This window comes from Oncorhynchus gorbuscha, linkage group LG04, assembly GCF_021184085.1.
Source record: "Oncorhynchus gorbuscha isolate QuinsamMale2020 ecotype Even-year linkage group LG04, OgorEven_v1.0, whole genome shotgun sequence".
NCBI lineage: Eukaryota > Metazoa > Chordata > Actinopteri > Salmoniformes > Salmonidae > Oncorhynchus > Oncorhynchus gorbuscha.
In genome coordinates, this window is record NC_060176.1 from 14,362,399 (window position 1) to 14,382,913 (window position 20,515).

Sequence of the window (20,515 nt, forward strand, 5' to 3'; positions counted from 1 at the left end):
AAATATAGGCTAGCTGAGTGTTTATCCTCTCCTCTCCAGGGGTGTTTGTCACCATCTGTCTCTTGTGTATTTCACCCTGTGTGACACTGCCCACTCTTTTCCTCCTCTCCAGTCTGCCTGAGAAGCAGGGGGCAATGGGGCGGACAGTACATGCCCACTCGTTGGATGCCATGGACAACACTGAGTCAGAGGAATCAAGACTCTCTCTTGAAATACAACAGTTTTCGGTTCTGCTTCAACAGGACTCGAGTAACGCACCATTAAAAACAGTGCATCAAAGAGAGGCTATGTTAGTCAATCCATAGCAGTAAACTGTTTCAAATCAAGCTTGACCATACAAAACACAGAGTCAATCAAGAGTTCTTGTACCAAAAGCCAAGTTTGCCTCGTCATCCTGTCTCCACGATCAAATGATAGAGCCAAACTTTGTTCGGCCTCCGATGTCTCGTCACAAAGTGTCGGTTGTAGATCGTGATCAGACTGTGTCATCAGAAATCAGATAGAGGTCAGAGTCAGACACTACATAACATCATCAATGAGTCAACATCGTTCGGACCTGTCCAAAACGCGCCAGCAAACACTATTTCAAGACAAGAGCATGTTCTTCATGGGTCATATTGGTTAGTTCCAACAGAGAAACCCGTTATTCTGTGGCGAAGTTACGCCACTGTAGACTTAATGTGGATAAACTGCAGTACATCTAGTGGAGTAGGAAGCTACTTAGAAGCACTTTCTCAGGCTTGGCCACAGCACAAATAGGCATGAAATTAGTTGTATGGTTGATCCATTCAGAAACCTCCAGAGTGTTAGGGAATAGCTACCCAAACTCCAGCTAATCAATGTTCCCTTCCATCCTGTCAGAACCCTATGATCTAACAGTAGTCCAGGATGTCTCCATTAGCTCAGCACTCCCAGAAATGTAAACAAAAACGTTTCGAGATGATTATGATGATGTCTCATCCCGCTGACCATGGCCTTGCAACAAACTGGGCTAGTGTACGTGAGGAATCTGGGAGCTCTGAGGAGGAGACAGACCAGGTTCTCTGACTCTCGGTACACTTTATGAATGTTTTCATTGTCTGCTGCAGCAACGTGCCAATTGAAGGATCCTGTGATCTTTCTAATCTCTTTTTACACTCTTCTGTGTGAGGGAGGTCATATGCCTCAACAGCTGATGTTCCCTATTGGTCTCCCATTGGGAAAGGCACGGTGGAGATGCTAGCTATATTATCATTATAAGGCTGTGTTTCCCATGCCATCTTATTCAAAGTCCCTGCCCTATGTTAAAAAACACAGACACACACACACACACACACACACACACACACACACACACACACACACACACACACACACACACGCACGCACGCACGCACGCACGCACGCACGCACGCACGCACGCACGCACACACACACACATTAGTGGGTTTTTATGAGGTCATTAACGGAAGATGGGATATTGGGGTCAAAGAACAAGCAGTCATGATGTTCTATGAAGCAGGGGACCTTTTCTTAGATTTTCCACGCTTGGGGGCATGCAGCTCTGTCCTCAGGGACCACAGTGTCTGCTGATGTCCTCTTCCTCTGCTACTTCTTTGTCAAATCCATATCCATTAATGTCACTGATTGGAATCAGAGTTTTCCAGATCTAAATAATCAGGCACAGACTTGAACGAAAGAACCCAAGCCATCTGCCTGACACTGCAGCTCCTGAGGACCATGGTTGCATACCCCTAGTCTACTGTAGCTCCCCCTTGGCCTAGCTCACACACTTACCTGCAGGTTGAAGTTTGGCAGCAGAGAGCGGAAGAACAGTGACAGGGTGCTCTCATTGGAGGCTCCCACACTTTGCCTGCAAACACAGAGACAAGTGAGAAAGCTAACAGGATAACACAAGCATACAATACGTTTCTGACACTCTTCTGCTGATAAGGATTCTCCCATGACCATAAATTATATCAACCATCATATACAGTGAGGTCCATGTTTTTTTGTTTTTGCTCTGTACTCCTGCACTTTGGAATGTGTACATAGACCACGCATTTTAGAGAACCAAAAGTATTGGGCAAATGTACTTATATGTGTATTAAAGTAGTCGAAAATGTCATATTTGGCCCCATATTCATAACACGCAATACTACAAAATTAATACGCAATACTACAAAATTGTTGGATGCCTTTGCAGTTAGTTTTGGTTGTTTCAGATTGTGTGCCCAACATAAATAAATTATAAATCATGTATTATTAACCATTCCAAAAATGTCACTTTCCAAGTACTTTTGGACCTCACTGTAGATCATTATAAGTATGTCCTAATAGTTTTTCTGAACCCAAAGAACGCTCTTCTTTTATGTTAATAAAAGTCATTACTTCAACCACTTATACATCCCCAGTTCTTTATCAATCAAAACACTTCTCAGTGGCCATGTGTGTAAAGCTTGTATGGAAAAAGCAACCACCAGGCAGAAATAGTAGGGCTGTCCTCAGACATGGGTGGGCTGTCCTCAGACATGGGTGGGCTGTCCTCAGACATGGGTGGGCTGTCCTCAGACATGGGTGGGCTGTCCTCAGACATATGGGTGGGCTGTCCTCAGACATATGGGTGGGCTGTCCTCAGACATATGGGTGGGCTGTCCTCAGACATATGGGTGGGCTGTCCTCAGACATATGGGTGGGCTGTCCTCAGACATATGGGTGGGCTGTCCTCAGACACATGGGTGGGCTGTCCTCAGACACATGGGTGGGCTGTCCTCAGACACATGGGTGGGCTGTCCTCAGACACATGGGTGGGCTGTCCTCAGACACATGGGTGGGCTGTCCTCAGACACATGGGTGGGCTGTCCTCAGACACATGGGTGGGCTGTCCTCAGACATATGGGTGGGCTGTCCTCAGACATATGGGTGGGCTGTCCTCAGACATATGGGTGGGCTGTCCTCAGACATATGGGTGGGCTGTCCTCAGACATATGGGTGGGCTGTCCTCAGACATATGGGTGGGCTGTCCTCAGACATATGGGTGGGCTGTCCTCAGACATATGGGTGGGCTGTCCTCAGACATATGGGTGGGCTGTCCTCAGACATATGGGTGGGCTGTCCTCAGACATATGGGTGGGCTGTCCTCAGACTGGAGTCCTTGATTGGAGTCCACCTGTGGTAAATTCAATTGATTGGACATGATTTGGAAAGGCAAACAACTGTCTGTAACATCCCACAGTTGACAGTGTATGTCAGTGCAAAAACCAAGCCGTAATGTCAAAGGAATTGTCCTTACAGCTCCGAGACAGGATTGTGTCGAGGCACAGATCTGGGGAAGGGTACAAAAATATTTTCTGCAGCATTGAAGGTCCACAAGAACACAGTGGCCTCCATCATTCCTAAATGGAAGAAGTTTGGAACCACCAAGACTCTTCCTGGAGCTAGCCGACCGGCCAAACTAAGCAATCGGAGAAGGGCCTTGGTTTGGGAGGTGAGCAAGAACTCGATGGTCACTCTGACAGAGCTCCAGAATTCCTCTGTGGAGATGGAAGAACCTTCCAGAAGGACAACCATCTCTGCAGCACTCCACCAATCAGGCCTTTATGGTAGTGGCCAGACAGAAGCCACTCCTCAGTAAAGGCACATGACAGCCCACTTGGAGTTTGCCAAAAGGTACCTATAGACTCTCAGACCATGAGAAACCAGATTATCTGGTCTGATGAAACCAAGATTGAACTCTCTGGCCTGAATGCCAAGTGTCATGTCTGGAGGTAACCTGGCACCATCCCTACGGCAGAGCATGGTGGTGGCAGCATCATGCTTGTGGGGATGTTTTTCAGCGGCAGGGACTAGGAGACTAGACAGGATCGAGGGAAAGATGAACGGAGCAAAGTACAGAGTGCTACTTAATGAAAACCTGCTCCAGAGCGCTCGGGACCTCTGACTGGGGGCGAAGGTTCACCTTCCAATAGGACAATGACAAGACAACACTGGAGTGGCTTCGGGGCAATTTTCTGAATGTCCTTGAGTGGCCCAGCCAGAGCCTGGACTTGAACCCGATCTAAAATCTCTGGAGAAACCTGAAAATAGCTTTGCAGCAACGCTCCCCATCCAACCTGACAAAGCTTGAGAGGAGCAGAGAAGAATGTAGGTGTGCCAAGCTTGTATCGTCATACCCAAGAAGACTCGAAGTTGTAATAACTGCCAAAGGGGCTTCAACAAAGTACTAAGTAAAGGTTCTGAATACCTACGTAAATGGTTTATTTTAGTTTAATATTTTGAATACATTTGCAAAAATGCAAAAAACCAACAGTTTTTGCTTTGTCATGAGGTATTGTGTGTAGATTGATGAGGGAAAAAATAGATTTAATACATTTTAGAATAAGACTAACGTAACAAAATGTGGAAAAAGTAAAGGGGTCTGAATACTTTCCGAATGTACTGTATATATGGTTTTTGTATATACAGTTGAAGTTGGAAGTTTACATACACCTTAGCCAAATACATTTAAACTCAGCTTTTCACAATTCCTGACATTAAATATTCTCTGTCTTAGGTCAGTTAGGATCACCACTTTATTTTAAGAATGTGAAATGTCAGAATAATAGTAGAGAGAATTATTTATTTCAGCTTTTATTTATTTCATCCCAAGTGGGTCAGAAGTTTACATACACTCAGTTAGTATTTGGTAGCATTGCCTTTAAATTGTTTAATTTGAGTCAAACGTTTCAGGTAGCCTTCCACAAGCTTCCCACAATAAGTTGGGTGAATTTTGGCCCATTCCTCCTGACAGAGCTGGTGTAACTGAGTCAGGTTTGTAGGCCTCCTTGCTCGCACACGCTTTTTCAGTTCTGCCCACACATTTTCTATAGGATTGAGGTCAGGGCTTTGTGATGGCCACTCCAATACCTTGACTTTGTTGTCCTTAAGCCATTTTGCCACAACTTTGGAAGTATGCTTGGGGTCATTGTCCAATTGGAAGACCCATTTGCGACCAAGCTTTAACTTCCTGATTGATGCTTTGAGATGTTGCTTCAATATATCCACATAATTTTCCTTCCTCATGATGACATCTATTTTGTGAAGTGCACCAGTTCCTCCTGCAGCAAAGCACCCCCACAACATGATGCTGCCACCCCCCGTGCTTCACGGTTAGGATGGTGTTCTTCGGCTTGCAAGCCTCCCCCCTTTTTCCTCCAAACATAACAATGGTAATTATGGACAAACAGTTCTATTTTTTGTTTCATCAGACCAGAGGACATTTCTCCAATAAGTAGGATCTTGTCCCCATGTGCAGTTGCAAACCGTAGTCTGGATTCTTTATGGCGGTTTTGGAGCAGTGGCTTCTTTCTTGCTGAGCAGCCTTTCAGGTTATGTCGATATGGGACTTGTTTACCTGTGGATATAGATACTTTTGTACCCGTTTCCTCCAGCATCTTCCCAAGGTCCTTTGCTGTTGTTCTGGGTTTGATTTGCACTTTTCGGACCAAAGTACGTTCATCTTTAGGAGACCTTGGATGATTTATTTTGATTTTCCCATGATGTCAAGCAACGAGGCACTGAGTTTGAAGGTAAGCCTTGAAATACATTTACAGGTACACCTCCAATTGACTCATATGTCAATTAGCCTATCAGAAGCTTCTAAAGCCATGACATCATTTTCTGGAATTTTCCAAGCTGTTTAAAGGCAGTCAGTTTAGGTTATTGTAAACGTCTGACCCATTGGAATTGTGATACAGTGAATTATAAGTGAAATAATTTGTCTGTAAACAATTGTTGGAAAAATTACTTGTCTCATGCACAAAGTAGATGTTCTAACCGACTTTCCAAAACTATAGTTTGTTAACAAGAAATTTGTGGAGGGGTTGAAAAATGAGTTTTAATGACTCAAATCTAAGTGTATGTAAACTTCCGACTTCAACTGTATTGTGTGTACTATATAAAAACCTGCACTGGTACATACCTTACCTTGCACAAGATATGTATAATGACACAAGTTAGGACATGTTTGGAGGGTTACCTCTCAGGCCGTGTGTATGAGACCACTGAGTCCAGCGGGGGGAGAGGATCGAACCCCATCACCGACTGAGTGGTCACCTCCTGGGAGAGAACACACACAATTCACCATTACAGTAAACATATTGAAGGCCTATCCTCACTAACACTCTGTTACTGATGTAATTGTCATGCATCCAAAACATCAACATTGATCTTGTTTGTGTTATGAGGACCTCTTGATGAGGATGTCCAATCATTATATTGGATTGCGTTCTTCATGCAACCGATAAGGAAGCCGTATGCCAGTGGTTAATTCCCTCTTTCAACTAGAGGACTACATTCTCAGCATGATTTGGCATGCTCTGTACTGTAGCGGTTGTGTATGTGTACGCTACGCTCATGCAAACCACATTTACTCTGTGGGACATTTCATGTTATAAACATACAGGATATACATTGTACAGAATGAATGAATACAACCATTCATGATCATGTGATAAAGCAGTAAGGAAATTATACTATGATTAGATAAGTCACTCTATTCCCCTATATACTGTGTGCTACTATTGACCAGGGTTATGGCTGGTCAAAAGTCATGCAATATAAGGGGATAGGGTGCTATATGAGACACAGACTTTATAATAGAGTAAAGCTGGTTGCCAAATCCGTTTCTGATTTAACAAACAACATGACAATGAATGACTGGGCTAAATCAGAAACAGAACTGGTGACCAGGGTATAGTAGAGTGGCTGTTGCCTGAGTCTCTCACCAGCGGTAGAGTGGAGATGGCCTCTTTGATTTCAGACAGGATGACGTGGCGATGGATGTTCAGAGGGGCACTCTGGTACCTCTGCTTCCTCCTAGGTGGGGGTGGAGGAGACAGGAGAGGAAACCGAAGTCAGAGACACATAGGTCGGGGCCTCTTGAGTGGTGCAGCGGTCTAACCCGGCGTCACTACAGCCCCGGGGTAGCTGCCAGGCTGTGTCACAGCCAGCCGTGACCGGGAGACCCATGAGACGGCGCACAATTGGGCCAGAGTCGTCCAGGTTAGGGGAGGGTTTGGCCGGCCGGGATCACAAAAAAGGGGTAACAGTACAAAAACTATACATATGTTTTACACCTGTAATGGCTGCCAAATGTGCTTCCACCAAGTATTAACCCTGGGGTGTGAAGACATCCAGACATCTTAATTATATTTTATTAATTTGGAAAATGTTCTATAATTTTTCTTTCACATTGGAAATGTGGAGTGGAACAATGGTAGAAAAACAATCTATTTTTGTATTTAATTTTAAGGCAGCAAGCTTGGAATCCACACTGAACATTGCTCCACTGAATCAATGAATATTAATTATTGAACAGAAAAACTCCGTGTGAATTTGAGGATAAAGGTGAATGGGGTAATGAGGAACAGTTTGCCCGGTTGGAAAGGTAATAATGCCAGTGGTCTAGAGTCCAAGGGGCTCTTACTTGTTTTGGCAGTCCTCCACCAGAGGGTCTTTAGCGTCGACTCGTCGTAACACCTCCCTCACACACTCCTCCAGCCACAGCAGGACCCCTCCCTCCCTCCACAGGGTGTGCGTCCGCCCCACGTACAGAGACACCAGTTCAGCCAGGGCAGGAGACTGCCTAGAAAGAGGGAAAGAGATGGGAAAAAGGAACAATTCAATTTGTCACTCTAATACAATTTCATGACAATAAATGATGATTCAATTCCATTAGGCTGACTGACACAGAAGATGTGCATATAGGGAAGACATGACAGACAGGGAGACATGATTCCATTAGGCTGACTGACACAGAAGAGGTGCATATAGGGAAGACATGACAGACAGGGAGACATGATTCCATTAGGCTGACTGACACAGAAGAGGTGCACATAGTAAAATGGCAGCAGAAGAAATGGCAGCAGTTTTACAGGCGCCTAACCAATTGTGCTATTATGTGGGTTTTTTGCGTTATTTGTAACTTATTTTGTGTTTCTGCCACAGTCTCTTACGGCAAAATAGAGCTTCTGGATATCAGGACAGCGATCACTCACCTCGGATTAGACAAAGATTTTTCTTCAACAAGCGGGAAGCACAGGATATACTACTATGCGAACACCCGACAAGGACAACATCCCCGTTATGGGCAAGAGGAAGAGACGCAGGTACAGAGGACACAGGGCGGGGTGCTTTGTAAGGATCCGCAGAAGGCGAGTGTGAAAGCTGCCGTTACCTTCAATATTACTCGTCAATGTACAATCATTGGACAATAAATTAGACGAGGTACGACCACGAATACCTTACCAACGGGACAAAACTGTAACATCTTATGTTTCACGGAATCGTGGCTGAATGATGACATGGATATTCAACTAGCAGGATATTCTTCCAATTGCATCGAGGACGTCGTCCCCACAGTGACTGTACTTACATACCCCAGAAGCCATGGATTACAGGCAAAATTTGCACTGAGCTAAAGGGTAGAGCTGCCGCTTTCAAGGTGCTGGACTCTAAGCCGGAAGCTTATAAGAAATCCTGCTATGCCCTTCAGACGAACCATCAAACAGGCAAAGCACTAATACAGGGCTAAGATTGAATCGTACCACACCGGCTCCGACGCTCGTCTTATGTGGCAGGGCATTCAAACTATTACAGACTACAAAGGGAAGCACAGACGCGAGCTGCCCAGTGACACGAGCCCACCAGACGAGCTAAATCACTTCTATGCTCGCTTTGAGGCAAGCAACACTGAGGCATTCATGAGAGCATCATCTGTTCCGGATGACTGTGTGATCACGCTTTCCGTAGCCGACGTGAGTAAGACCTTTAAGCAGGTAAACATGCACAAGGCTGCGGGGCCAGACGGATTAGCAGAATGTGTGCTACTGGCAGGTGTCTTCACTGACACTTTCAACTGGTCCCAGATTGAGTCTGTAATACCAACATGTTTTAATAAGACCACCATAGATTGTTCTCTCTGCTACCGCATGGCAGGTGGTACCGGAGTGCCAAGTCTCGGACCAAAAGGCTTCTAAACAGCTTTTAACCCCAAGCCATAAGACTCCTGAACAGGTAATCAAATGGCTACCCGGACTATTTGCATTGTGTCTCCCCCAACCCCTCTTTTACGCTGCTGCTACACTCTGTTTATCATATATGCATAGTCACTTTAACCATACCTACATGTACATACTAGCTCAATTAGCCAGACTAACCAGTGCCTGTATATAGCCTCGCTACTGTATATAGCCGCGCTACTGTATATAGCCTTGCTACTGTATGTAGCCTCGCTACTGTTATTTTTCACTGTCTTTTTACTGTTGTTTTAAAAAATTGTTTTACTTATCTACTGCTCACCTAATACCTATTTTCTACTTAAAAATTGCACTGTTGGTTAGGGCCTGTAAGTAAGTAAGCATTTCATTGTAAGGTCTACACCTGTTGTATTCGGCGCACGTGACAAATAAACTTTGATTTGATATAGGAAAGACATGAAAGACAGGGAGACATGATGCCTCGGTTGAAGCAGATGTTTTACCCCAACTGGCTTCTGGGTCCAAAGAAGTCATGTGACGATACAGCAGCGTCTGGCTGCACTGTGCACAGGTCCAACAGAGGCATCAACACTGGGGAACACAAACAAACAGATATCAGGCATTGGTCTCTTTTCTGTGTGTGTGTGTGTGTCTGTCTGTGTGTGTGTTCTATATAAGCATCCATGGTGGAACACATTCTGATGGCTGTCCCTCTCAGGCCTGTGTGTGTGTGTGTGTTCTATATAAGCATCCATGGTAGAACACATTCTGATGGCTGTCCCTCTCAGGCCTGTGTGTGTGTTCTATATAAGCATCCATGGTGGAACACATTCTGATGGCTGTCCCTCTCAGGCCTGTGTGTGTGTGTGTGTGTTCTATATAAGCATCCATGGTAGAACACATTCTGATGGCTGTCCCTCTCAGGCCTGTGTGTGTGTGTGTGTTCTATATAAGCATCCATGGTAGAACACATTCTGATGGCTGTCCCTCTCAGGCCTGTGTGTGTGTGTGTGTGTTCTATATAAGCATCCGTGGTGGAACACATTCTGATGGCTGTCCCTCTCAGGCCTGTGTGTGTGTGACTTTAACCTCCAGGGAACATGATGAGAGCGTCCTGCAGCAGCAGGTCAGCCTTGTGTTTGAGCCGTTCCCTCTCCTCTGACTCAGTCTGATCCTCCTGACTCAGGTGGAAGTGGCTCAGAGCCACAGAGAAGGCAAAGTTTGGCAACTGGGACAGGTTTCTGTGCACCTGGGAAACACACACACACAGGAATCAGACAATACACACACTACACAGAAATCAGACAATACACACACCACACACAGAAATCAGACACACTGTTATGAGGTCACACACACACAGGGAAAATATTGCACACACACTCGTCTCACCTCCCAATCCTGGTATAGCCGGAGGAGGAAGTTGTACTCTCGTGAGCGCAGGGAGAGGAAGTCAATGAGCAGTAGCATACAGAGGGGATCGCTGTCAGGGTCCAGACTTGGGAGAGAAAGGAGATGACGGAATGAAACACAGCTCCTCTTCTTCAATGAATACTTCATTCAGTTTCGCCTACATAACTAAGACCACATAACTACTATATAAATAAACATTACAGAAATAAAATAAATGGTTTCTTTATTAAAAGTGGACCCATGACAACCCGTGACCAGAATCTGTGCCATTGGAAATGTAATTGAGGAAATGTAATTGAATTGACAAGGTCTACAATCAAACAATGTCTGTGGTGCGTGTGATATAATTATTTACTATCATTTGGCAGGGAATACTATTTGTAAATCAGTGATTCTACACCTTATTTTGCTCAAGCTGATCCTCTCCAACAGACTTGGAAGTTGTAGCTAAAAATTCGTAAATTGGGGTCAGTTAAAGGGGATATTCAATGAAACCAACCATTGAAATACACTGTATGTAATTCGGGGGGTAGTAGCCCCAACAGATTCAAACCCGGATCCAGCAACTATAAAATCAACACCTGTTGGCTTGACAGTCACTGGATCTGGGTTTGTGGATCCGCGTTTGAGTCCCGGTCGGGGCTACCCTCCAAATTTGCTACATTGGTGTCAGAAGTGGGATTGGTGCACATTAGGCCATCCGAGCGGCATGTACTCGTGAGGGACTAGGCATAGCTTGGGGACACGCTCTCCCTAAGGAAGGGGGTAGTGAAGCAACCCTAATCCAACACCTAGCGAGCTCGTTAAGAGGTTCGGACCTCTTGGAGTAACAGGTTAAGGGCTTGGCAGTCGCTGGACCTGGGTTCGAGTCACGGTCAGATATTGATTGGAGACAACTTGTTTCAATTAAACAACATTTACTATGGTTTTCTACCTCCCAACACTATTGGATAATGCTGGAAATACCGGTAAAAGCAGTGTCTCCATTTCCGCAACAAAAAGCAGGGCCCTCTATGTGGTATATGACAGAGCTGCTGCGGGCGGCAGGGCCGTTCATCTGGTATTCCTATCAGTCATCTACTGAAGCAGAGATAAGGTCCTCCTGATCATAACACAGCAGGCCTGAGAGGGACAGCCGTCACAACGTGTTCCATTGTGGATGCTTATACAGAGCAGACACACACCACCGTGAGGGGAGGAAGCCAGTGTTTGACAGAAATCAAAGATAAACACTGAGTGTACAAAACATTAGGAACACCTTCCTAATATTGAGTTCCACCCGCTTTTGCCCTCTGAAGAGCCTCAATTAATCTGGGTATGGACTCCACAAGGTGCTGAAAGTGTTCCACAGGGATCTGACCCATGTTGACTCCAATGCTTCCCACAGTTGTGTCAAGTTGGCTGGATGTCCTTTGGGTGGTGGACCATTCTTGATAAACACGGGAAACTGTTGAGTGTGAAAAACCCAGGCACCTACGACCATACCCCATTCAAAGGTACTTAAATATTTTGTCTTGTATCTGTGCATTCATCCCCTGAATGGCACAGATACACACTCCATGTCTCAATTGTCTCAAGGATTAAACATCCTTCTTTAACCTGTCTACTTCCCTTCAATAAATGACATCAATAAGGGATCATAGCTTTTACCTGGATTCACCTGGTCAGTCTATGTCATGGAAAGAGCAGATGTTCATAATGTTTAATACACCATGACCACCACATCCTAGATAAGATAAAGGCTAAAGGCCTAAAACACAGGGCTGAGGCAGATGCATGTGTAGTAATAGCCCTTCCATAGTGTGTGGACTGTCCCATGGGTGTTGTACTGTCATACCGCTTAGCCAGGTTTTATGACCAGTAATGGATCCTTATAGAGGAGTCATTCCTGGGTAATATATAGAAATCTGACTTGGGTTTTTGTTTGTTTAGTTGATATGAAGTGTGGTAAGATCTTTATTATGATAATATATGAGAAGGAATCTTTATAAGAGGACATTTTAGTTAACAATTGGGATCGGCGCAGATTAGCAAAGCACAGCCTTTGTGCCATTTAATAAACTACAAATATCACATCATAAAATATATTTTATTTAAATTGTTTGAACAATCTGTTTTTTTATATAATAATATATGCCATTTAGCAGACGCTTTTATCCAAAGCGACTTACAGTCATGTGTGCATACATTCTACGTATGGGTGGTCCCGGGGATCGAACCCACTACCCTGGCGTTACAAGCGCCATGCTCTACCAACTGAGCTACACAGGACCACTACATGACCAAAGGTATGTGGACACCTGCTCGTCAAACATCTCATTCCAAAATGATGGGCATTAATATGGAGTTGGTTCCCCCCTTTACTGCTATAACAGCCTCCACTCTTCTGGGAAGGCTTTCCAATAGATGTTGGATCATTGCTGCAGGTACTTGCTTCCATTCAGCCACAAGAACATTAGTGAGATCAGATCTTAGGCTTGTGTGCGGCTGCTCTGCTTCAGCACTTTGCGAACCTGTTCTGTGAGCTTGTGTGGCCTACTATTAGCCGTTTGCTGCTCCTAGACGTTTCCACTTCACAACAACAGTACTTACAGTTGACCAGGGCAGCTCTAGCAGGGCAGAAATTTTATGAACTGACTTGTTGGAAAGGTGGCATCCTATGACGGTGCCATGTTGAAAGTCACTGAGCTCTTTCAGTAAGGCCATTCTACTGCCAATGTTGGTCTATGGAGATTGCATGACGGTGGTCTCGGTTTTATACACCTGTTGCAACATGCAACAATTTCAAAGATTTTACTGAGTTACAGTTCATATAAGGAAATCAGTGACTTGATAAACATGTATTAGACTCTAATCTTTTAAATGCACACATTTAGTCTTTATCTGCACTGTTTTGTCTTTCAATTGGCTCTTTTTGTCCGAATAAATAACACACATTTAGTCTTTATCTGCACTGTTTGTCTTAGACCGTCGCTGTACTTCTTCCATTATGCGATTCTCACCTTCCCTCTACCCCTGACACCTGGGGTGCACACACACACACACACACACACACACACACACACACACACACACACACACACACACACACACACACACACACACACACACACACACACACACACACACACACACACACACACACACACACACCTCAGGATGAGTCTGCAGTACTCCAGGGCTGTCCGGGGGCATCCCCTCCTCTCCAGGAACATCATGTGCTTATAACCAGCCAAGTAGAATGCCCTGCAGAGAGGATAAATATACAGACAAAGAATATACTTACATTATAAACCTAGTAAATTTAAATATTCAATGGAAATTTAAGAAAAAGGCCCTTCATAACAGTGTTTGTGGAATGACCTGTATAGCAGAGATGTATTATCTAACCTGTTTTCTGGTCGCAGGTAGTCCAGTCTGCTGGTTCCTGATGTCAGGCTGCACACAGGGTGGAATGCACACTCAAAGCTGTACAGGGCGCGCTCTGAAACACACACACACACACACCACACAGTCTTATATCAAAGACAAGTGAAAATATATCACTTTAGCCAGCACTACCTGGCTGCTAAATATGATTCTCAATTGGTAGATCACCATACCCATACCTTCCACCTGTCTGTGTTTGTCTTTTGTAAAAACATAAATGTCTCCCTCTGCTGGAAGGCATGAAAACAGCTTTAAGTGAAACCCCTCACCTTCTCCCTTGCAAGTTCCAGTGTCAACAACTACATCAACAAGACTAGCTACCTAGCGGTAGCAGCACTGGTAGGATCTCCAATGTAATAAGCCCCTGCAAAATAAGATTATACAACTGTATAAAAAAATTCCAGAGCTGCTGTAATGAGTTAATTTGAGTAGGACCTCATTAGCATGATCAGGAGCAGCTGACAGGATGAGAGGGGCCACACCCACACATCAAGAATCTTGACATGCACTTTCAGTCGCTATATAGGAAGAATCAGTGGGTTGTTTGAATGTATTGTGTACAGTGCAAACACGTGGCTAGATAACCAATAAATACTTTAGATGGGTTCAATTCAGTTACGTGTGGCTGAAAATCTACTTTCACCTTGGAGGTCAGAGAGAAGTCACTGTAAATGGAAGCTGCTTTTGCTTGCTCTGTATTGATGTGATTTAGCCCTGACCAAAGCTCTGCTCAAACCTTAACTGTATTTATCAACTCATTCATAGACGATGTTAGCAGGCTAGTAGCGACAGACTTGGAGTAACAGTATGGTAAGATTTCCTGCCTAAATGCATTACCTGAGGAATCTCAAATACGCTACATTGCATGCTGGCCCCTTGTTGTTCTCTCCCCCCCCCCCCCCCCCCCCAATTTAGAGTCTTTCAGAGAATAAACATGCGGTGGACACAGCGGACTCAAATTAAATATTAAACCTTATCTAGATCAATTGCATAAGGCAGAGGTTCTTAAGCTTTTTCAGCCCGAGACCCAAATGAGAAATTTACTGTCCTCAAACCACCCAAATTAAGAAGAAATAGTGTGTGTTTATAAATGTTTACTCCTAACTCGCAACCCACCACTCACATGCTCAGGGCCTACTTTGGGTCCCAAACCGTAGTTGAAGAAACCCTGGCATCAGGTAATATCTGACATACTAGAGCAATGTGTGGTATAGGTGTAACATGTACTGTCCAAAGTACACCAATGTTTATCAAGAATAATGTTGCATAAACTTATTCCAACTATTTATCTGGGACCGAGATTCAATTGTATAAGAGTCCAAGGAAACATACCAAAGGGGTCTCATGACACATTTACAAACCTTGAGCAAGAGGATACAGCAGAGAGGATCCTCAACTCACCAATCAGAGCTTTGAGTATGACCCTTCTTGCCAACCAGAGCAAAGACTGGAGTCCCACTCACCAATCAGGTCCCTGATACTCACCGATTAGGTCCCTGGCCATTTCCTGATCCTCCTGTATGCGGCAGACATCAGAGAGCTGCAGCAGGGAGTCAATGTGGTAGGGGTTCATCTGTAACAGGGCCTGGGGAGAGTGTAGGATGGGGGAGGACAGGAGGAGAGTGGAGTGGACAGGAAGAGGTTGGGGAGACAGGAAGAGGGTGGGGGAAACAGGAAGAGGGCGGGGGACAGGGAGACAAGGAGAGGGTGGGGGAAACAGGAAGAGAGTGGGGGAAACAGGAAGAGGGTGGGGGAAACAGGAAGAGGGCGGGGGTGACAGGGGGAGGAAACAGGAAGAGGGTGGGGGAAACAGGAAGAGGGTGGGGGAAACAGGAAGAGGGCGGGGTGACAGGGGGAGGAAACAGGAAGAGGGTGGGGGAAACAGGAAGAAGGTGGGGGAAACGGGGAGGTTAGGGTGGACAGGGTGAGGGAGATGGGGGAGGGCAGGGGGACAGAAGAGTAGAGGGTGGGGGAGGGAGGGAGAGGGTAGGGTGGACGGGCAGGGTGAGGGAGAGGGGGAGACGGGGGAGGTTGGGGTGGACAGGGGGTGGGGGGACAGGTGGGGAAAACAGGCAGACGGGTGGGGGAGTTGTGGGGGGGTTCAGGGGGTAGGATCACCGTTTGTCTAAACATTAGAAACCATGTTCAGTGGCAAGAAAAAGTATGTGAACCCATAAATTGTTGTGACCTGTGTAAACATTCACAGTGCAGGATGGAAATGTATGTGAATCCTTGGATTTAATAACTGCTGGACCTTCCTTTGGCAGCAATAACCTCAACCAAAAAAATGTCTGTAGTTGCGGATCAGACCTGCACAACGGTCAGGAGGAATTTTGGACCATTCCTCTTTACAACTGTTTCAGTTCAGCAAAATTCTTGGGATGTGTGGTGTGAACTGCTCTCTTGAGGTCATGCCACAGCATCTCAATCGGGTTGAGGTCAGGACTCTGACTGGACCACTTGAGAAGGCATATTTTCTTCTGTTGAAGCCATTCTGATTTACTTCTGTGTTTTGGGTCATTGTCCTGTTGCATCACCCAACTTCTTTTGAGCTTCAATTGACGGACAGATAGCCTAACATTCTCCTGCAAAACAACTTGATAAACTTGGGAATTCATTTTTCCGTCGATGATAACAAGCTGTCCAGGCCCTGAAGCAGCAAAGCAGCCCCAAACCACGACGCTCCCTCCACCATACTTTACAGTTGGGATGAGGCTTTGATGTTAGTGTGTTGTGCCTTTTCTTCTCCAGAAATAGTGTTGTGTGTTCCTTCCAAACAACTCAACTGTAGTTTCATCTGCCCACAGAATATTTAGCCAGTAGCGCTGTGGAACATCCAGGTGCACTTATGCAAACTTCAAACGTGCAGCAATGTTTTTTTTGGACAGCAGTGGCTTCTTCTGTGGTGTCCTCCCATGAACACCATTCAACAAGAGCACCTCCTCCCAGCTGCCCACTGCACTGAGGCTAGGTAACACGGTCACCACCGATAAATCCCCCCCCCCCCCCCCCCCGCCCCCCCCCCCGCAGCTACTCGCCCACGCCTCCCCAGCTTCTCCTTTACCCAAATCCAGGTAGCAGATGTTCAGAAAGAGTCGCAAAACCTGGACCCATACAAATCAGCTGGGCTTGACAATCTGGACCCTCTATGTCTGACTCTCCGCCGCCGTTGTCGCAACCCCTATTACCAGCCTGTTCAACCTCTCCTTCGTATCATCTGAGATCCCCAAGGATTGGAAAGCTGCCGCGGTCATCCCTCTCTTCAAAGGGGGAGACACCCTGGACCCAAACTGTTATAGACCTATATCCATCCTGCCCTGCCTATCTAAGGTCTTCGAAAGCCAAGTCAACAAACAGATCACTGACCATTTCGAATCCGCTGTGCAATCCGGTTTCCGAGCCGGTCACGGGTGCACCTCAGCCACGCTCAAGGTACTAAACAATATCATAACCGCCATCGACAGTACTGTGCACCCGTCTTGATCGACCTGGCCAAGGCTTTCGACTCTGTCAATCACCATATTCTTATCGGCAGACACAGTAGCCTCGGTTTTTCTAATGACTGCCTTGCCTGGTTCACCAACTACTTTGCAGACAGAGTTCAGTGTGTCAAATCGGAGGGCATGTTGTCCGGTCCTCTGGGAGTCTCTATGGGGGTACCACAGGGTTCAATTCTCGGTCCGACTCTTTTCTCTGTATATATCAATGATGTTGCTCTTGCTGCGGGCGATTCCCTGATCCACCTCTACGCAGATGACACCATTCTGTATACTTCTGGCCCTTCCTTGGACACTGTGCTATCTAACCTCCAAACGAGCTTCAATGCCATACAACACTCCTTCCATGGCCTCCAACTGCTCTTAAACGCTAGTAAAACCAAATGCATGCTTTTCAACCGTTCGCTGCTTGCACCCGCACGCCCGACTAGCATCACCACCCTGGATGGTTCCGACCTAGAATATGTGGACATCTATAAGTACCCAGGTGTCTGGCTAGACTGCAAATTCTTCTTCCAGACTCATATCAAACATCTCCAATCCAAAATCAAATCTAGAGTCGGCTTTCTATTTTGCAACAAAGCCTCCTTCACTCACGCCGCAAAACCGATCCTCGACTTCGGCGATGTCATCTACAAAATAGCTTCCAATACTCTACTCAGCAAACTGGATGCAGTTTATCAGTGCCATCCGTTTTGTTACTAAAGCACCTTATACCACCCACCACTGCGACCTGTATGCTCTAGCCGGCTCGCCCTCGCTACTTGTCCGTCGCCAGACCCACTGGCTCCAGGTCATCTACAAGTCCATGCTAGGTAAAGCTCCGCCTTATCTCAGTTCACTGGTCACGATGGCAACACCCACCCGTAGCACGCGCTCCAGCAGGTTTCTCACTGATCATCCCTAAAGCCAAAACCTAATTTGGCCGCCTTTCCTTCCAGTTCTCTGCTGCCTGCGACTGGAACGAATTGCAAAAATCTCTGAAGTTAGATACTTTTATCTCCCTCACCAACTTTAAAAATCTGCTATCTGAGCAGCTAACCGATCACTGCAGCTGTACATAGTCCATCGGTATATAGCCCACCCAATTTACCTACCTCATCCCCATACTGTTTTTATTTATTTACTTTTCTGCTCTTTTGCACACCAGTATCTCTACCTGCACATGTTCATCTGATCATTTATCACTCCAGTGTTAATCTGCTAAATTGTAATTATTCACTCCTATGGCCTATTTATTGCCTACCTCCTCATGCCTTTTGCACACAATGTATATAGATTATTTTTTCCTACTATGTTATTGACTTGTTTATTGTTTACTCCATGTGTAACTCTATGTTGTTGTCTGTTCACATTGCTATGCTTTATCTTGGCCAGGTGGCAGTTGCAAATGAGAACTTGTTCTCAACTAGCCTACCTGGTTAAACAAAGGTGAAATAAAATAAAATAAATAAAATAAAAATTATTGTTTAGTGTTTTACATATCATAGACTTGTCAACAGAGATGTTAGCATGTTCCAGAGATGTATGTAAGTCTTTAGCTGATACTGTATGATTCTTCTTAACCTCATTGAGCATTCTGCACTGTGCTCTTGCAGTCATCTTTGCAGGACGGCCACTCCTAGGGAGAGTAGCAACAGTGCGGAACTTTCTCCATGTATAGACACTTTGTCTTACCGTGGACGGATGAACATCAAGGCATTCAGAGATACTTTTGAAACCCTTTCCAGCTTTATGCAAGTTAACAATTCTTTATCTTAGGTCTTTGAGATCTCTTTGTTCAAGGCATGGTTCACATCAGGCAATGCTTCTTGTGAACTAGCAAACTCAAATGTTGTGAGTGTTTTTTATAGGGCAAGGCAGCTCTAACCAACATCTCTAATCTCGTCTCATTGAATGGACTCCAGGTTAGCTGACTCCTGCCTCCAATTAGCTTTTGGAGAAGTCATTAACCTAGGGTGTTCAAATACTTTTCCAACCTACACTGTGAATGTTTAAATAATGTATTCAATATATACAACAAAAATACAATAATTTGTGTGTTATAAGTTTAAGCACACTATGTTTGTCTATTGTTGTGACTTAGATGAAGATCAGTTCAAATTTGATGACCAATTTATGCAGAAATCCAGGTAATTCCAAAGGGTTCACATACTTATTCTTGCTACTGTATGTCCTCAACCTGAAATTTCAAATAAATTCACCTCTAGTTTCTCATGCCGTGACCTAATCTTAGTCGGGATTTATCTAGAATCTAAATTCATGCATATCAATTGTCCTAGATATTTGAGACATGCATCACGGCTTTGCTGATCAATCTCCCTGAGACCGTGGGTGTAGCCTTACCACAATGTTGTTGGGATCCATGGACTCCACTGAGTCCAGGAACTTGAACTGAATCTGCTGGTAGTCCCGGCTGTGCTCGAAGGTGAAGTACTGTAGACCATCCCTGGACTCCAGTAGGGTCATTGAGATACCTGAAGGAGGAAATATTACGAACAGTATTATTCTATGTGAGTTACATGCAATGACGTATATAAACCCTGGATTGCTGATGCTATGTATTGCCCATTCAGAGGCTAAGTTTCTTCAACTGGGTCCTGGACCTCCTGATGGGCCGCCCCCAGGTGGGGAATGTAGGAAACAACACCTCCACTTCGCTAATCCTCAACACTTGGGCCCCACAAGGGTGTGTGCTCAGCCCCTTCCTGTACTCCCTGTTCACCCATGACTGCATGGCCACGCACGCCTCCAACTCAATCGTCAAGTTTGCAGACGACACAACAGTAATAGGCTTGATTACCAACAATGACGAGACAGTCTACAGGGAGGTGAGGGCTTTTTATTTTTTTAATTACAATTGAGGAGGAGTACCAAGATGGCTGCGCGGTAGCTTCAATACAGCGCCCCATCAGTCATCCAGGATTTATACACATTATTGGTTAAATGTGTGTACAGTTGCAGTATGTTGAAATTGCATCAATTTGATATAGATGTGTATGTGGAATAAAGATAATGATAAGACAATTCGATATATAGCTATTCAGTGCATTCGGAAAGTATTCAGACCCCTTGACTTTTTCCAAATTTTGTTACATTACAGCCTTATTCTAAAATGGAATAAATTGTTTTTCCCCCCTCAATCTACACACAATACCTCATAATGACAAAGCAAAAACA

General features: G+C 45.1%; 1 protein-coding gene across 1 annotated transcript in view; it reads right to left on the bottom strand.

The window, feature by feature from the left end:
* Positions 1-20,515, bottom strand: part of LOC124033696 (transcription factor 25-like) — a 31,133-nt gene that overhangs the window by 3,746 nt on the left and 6,872 nt on the right. Inside the window, exons 7-17 of the mRNA XM_046345883.1 lie at positions 19,682-19,812; positions 15,324-15,423; positions 13,800-13,893; positions 13,563-13,655; positions 10,389-10,494; positions 10,086-10,245; positions 9,500-9,587; positions 7,445-7,603; positions 6,744-6,834; positions 5,996-6,075; positions 1,777-1,852 (exon numbers count right to left, since the gene is read on the bottom strand). Of these exons, the coding sequence (XP_046201839.1) occupies positions 1,777-1,852; positions 5,996-6,075; positions 6,744-6,834; positions 7,445-7,603; positions 9,500-9,587; positions 10,086-10,245; positions 10,389-10,494; positions 13,563-13,655; positions 13,800-13,893; positions 15,324-15,423; positions 19,682-19,812 (1,178 nt within the window). The remainder of the gene's footprint in view (positions 1-1,776; positions 1,853-5,995; positions 6,076-6,743; positions 6,835-7,444; positions 7,604-9,499; positions 9,588-10,085; positions 10,246-10,388; positions 10,495-13,562; positions 13,656-13,799; positions 13,894-15,323; positions 15,424-19,681; positions 19,813-20,515) is intronic.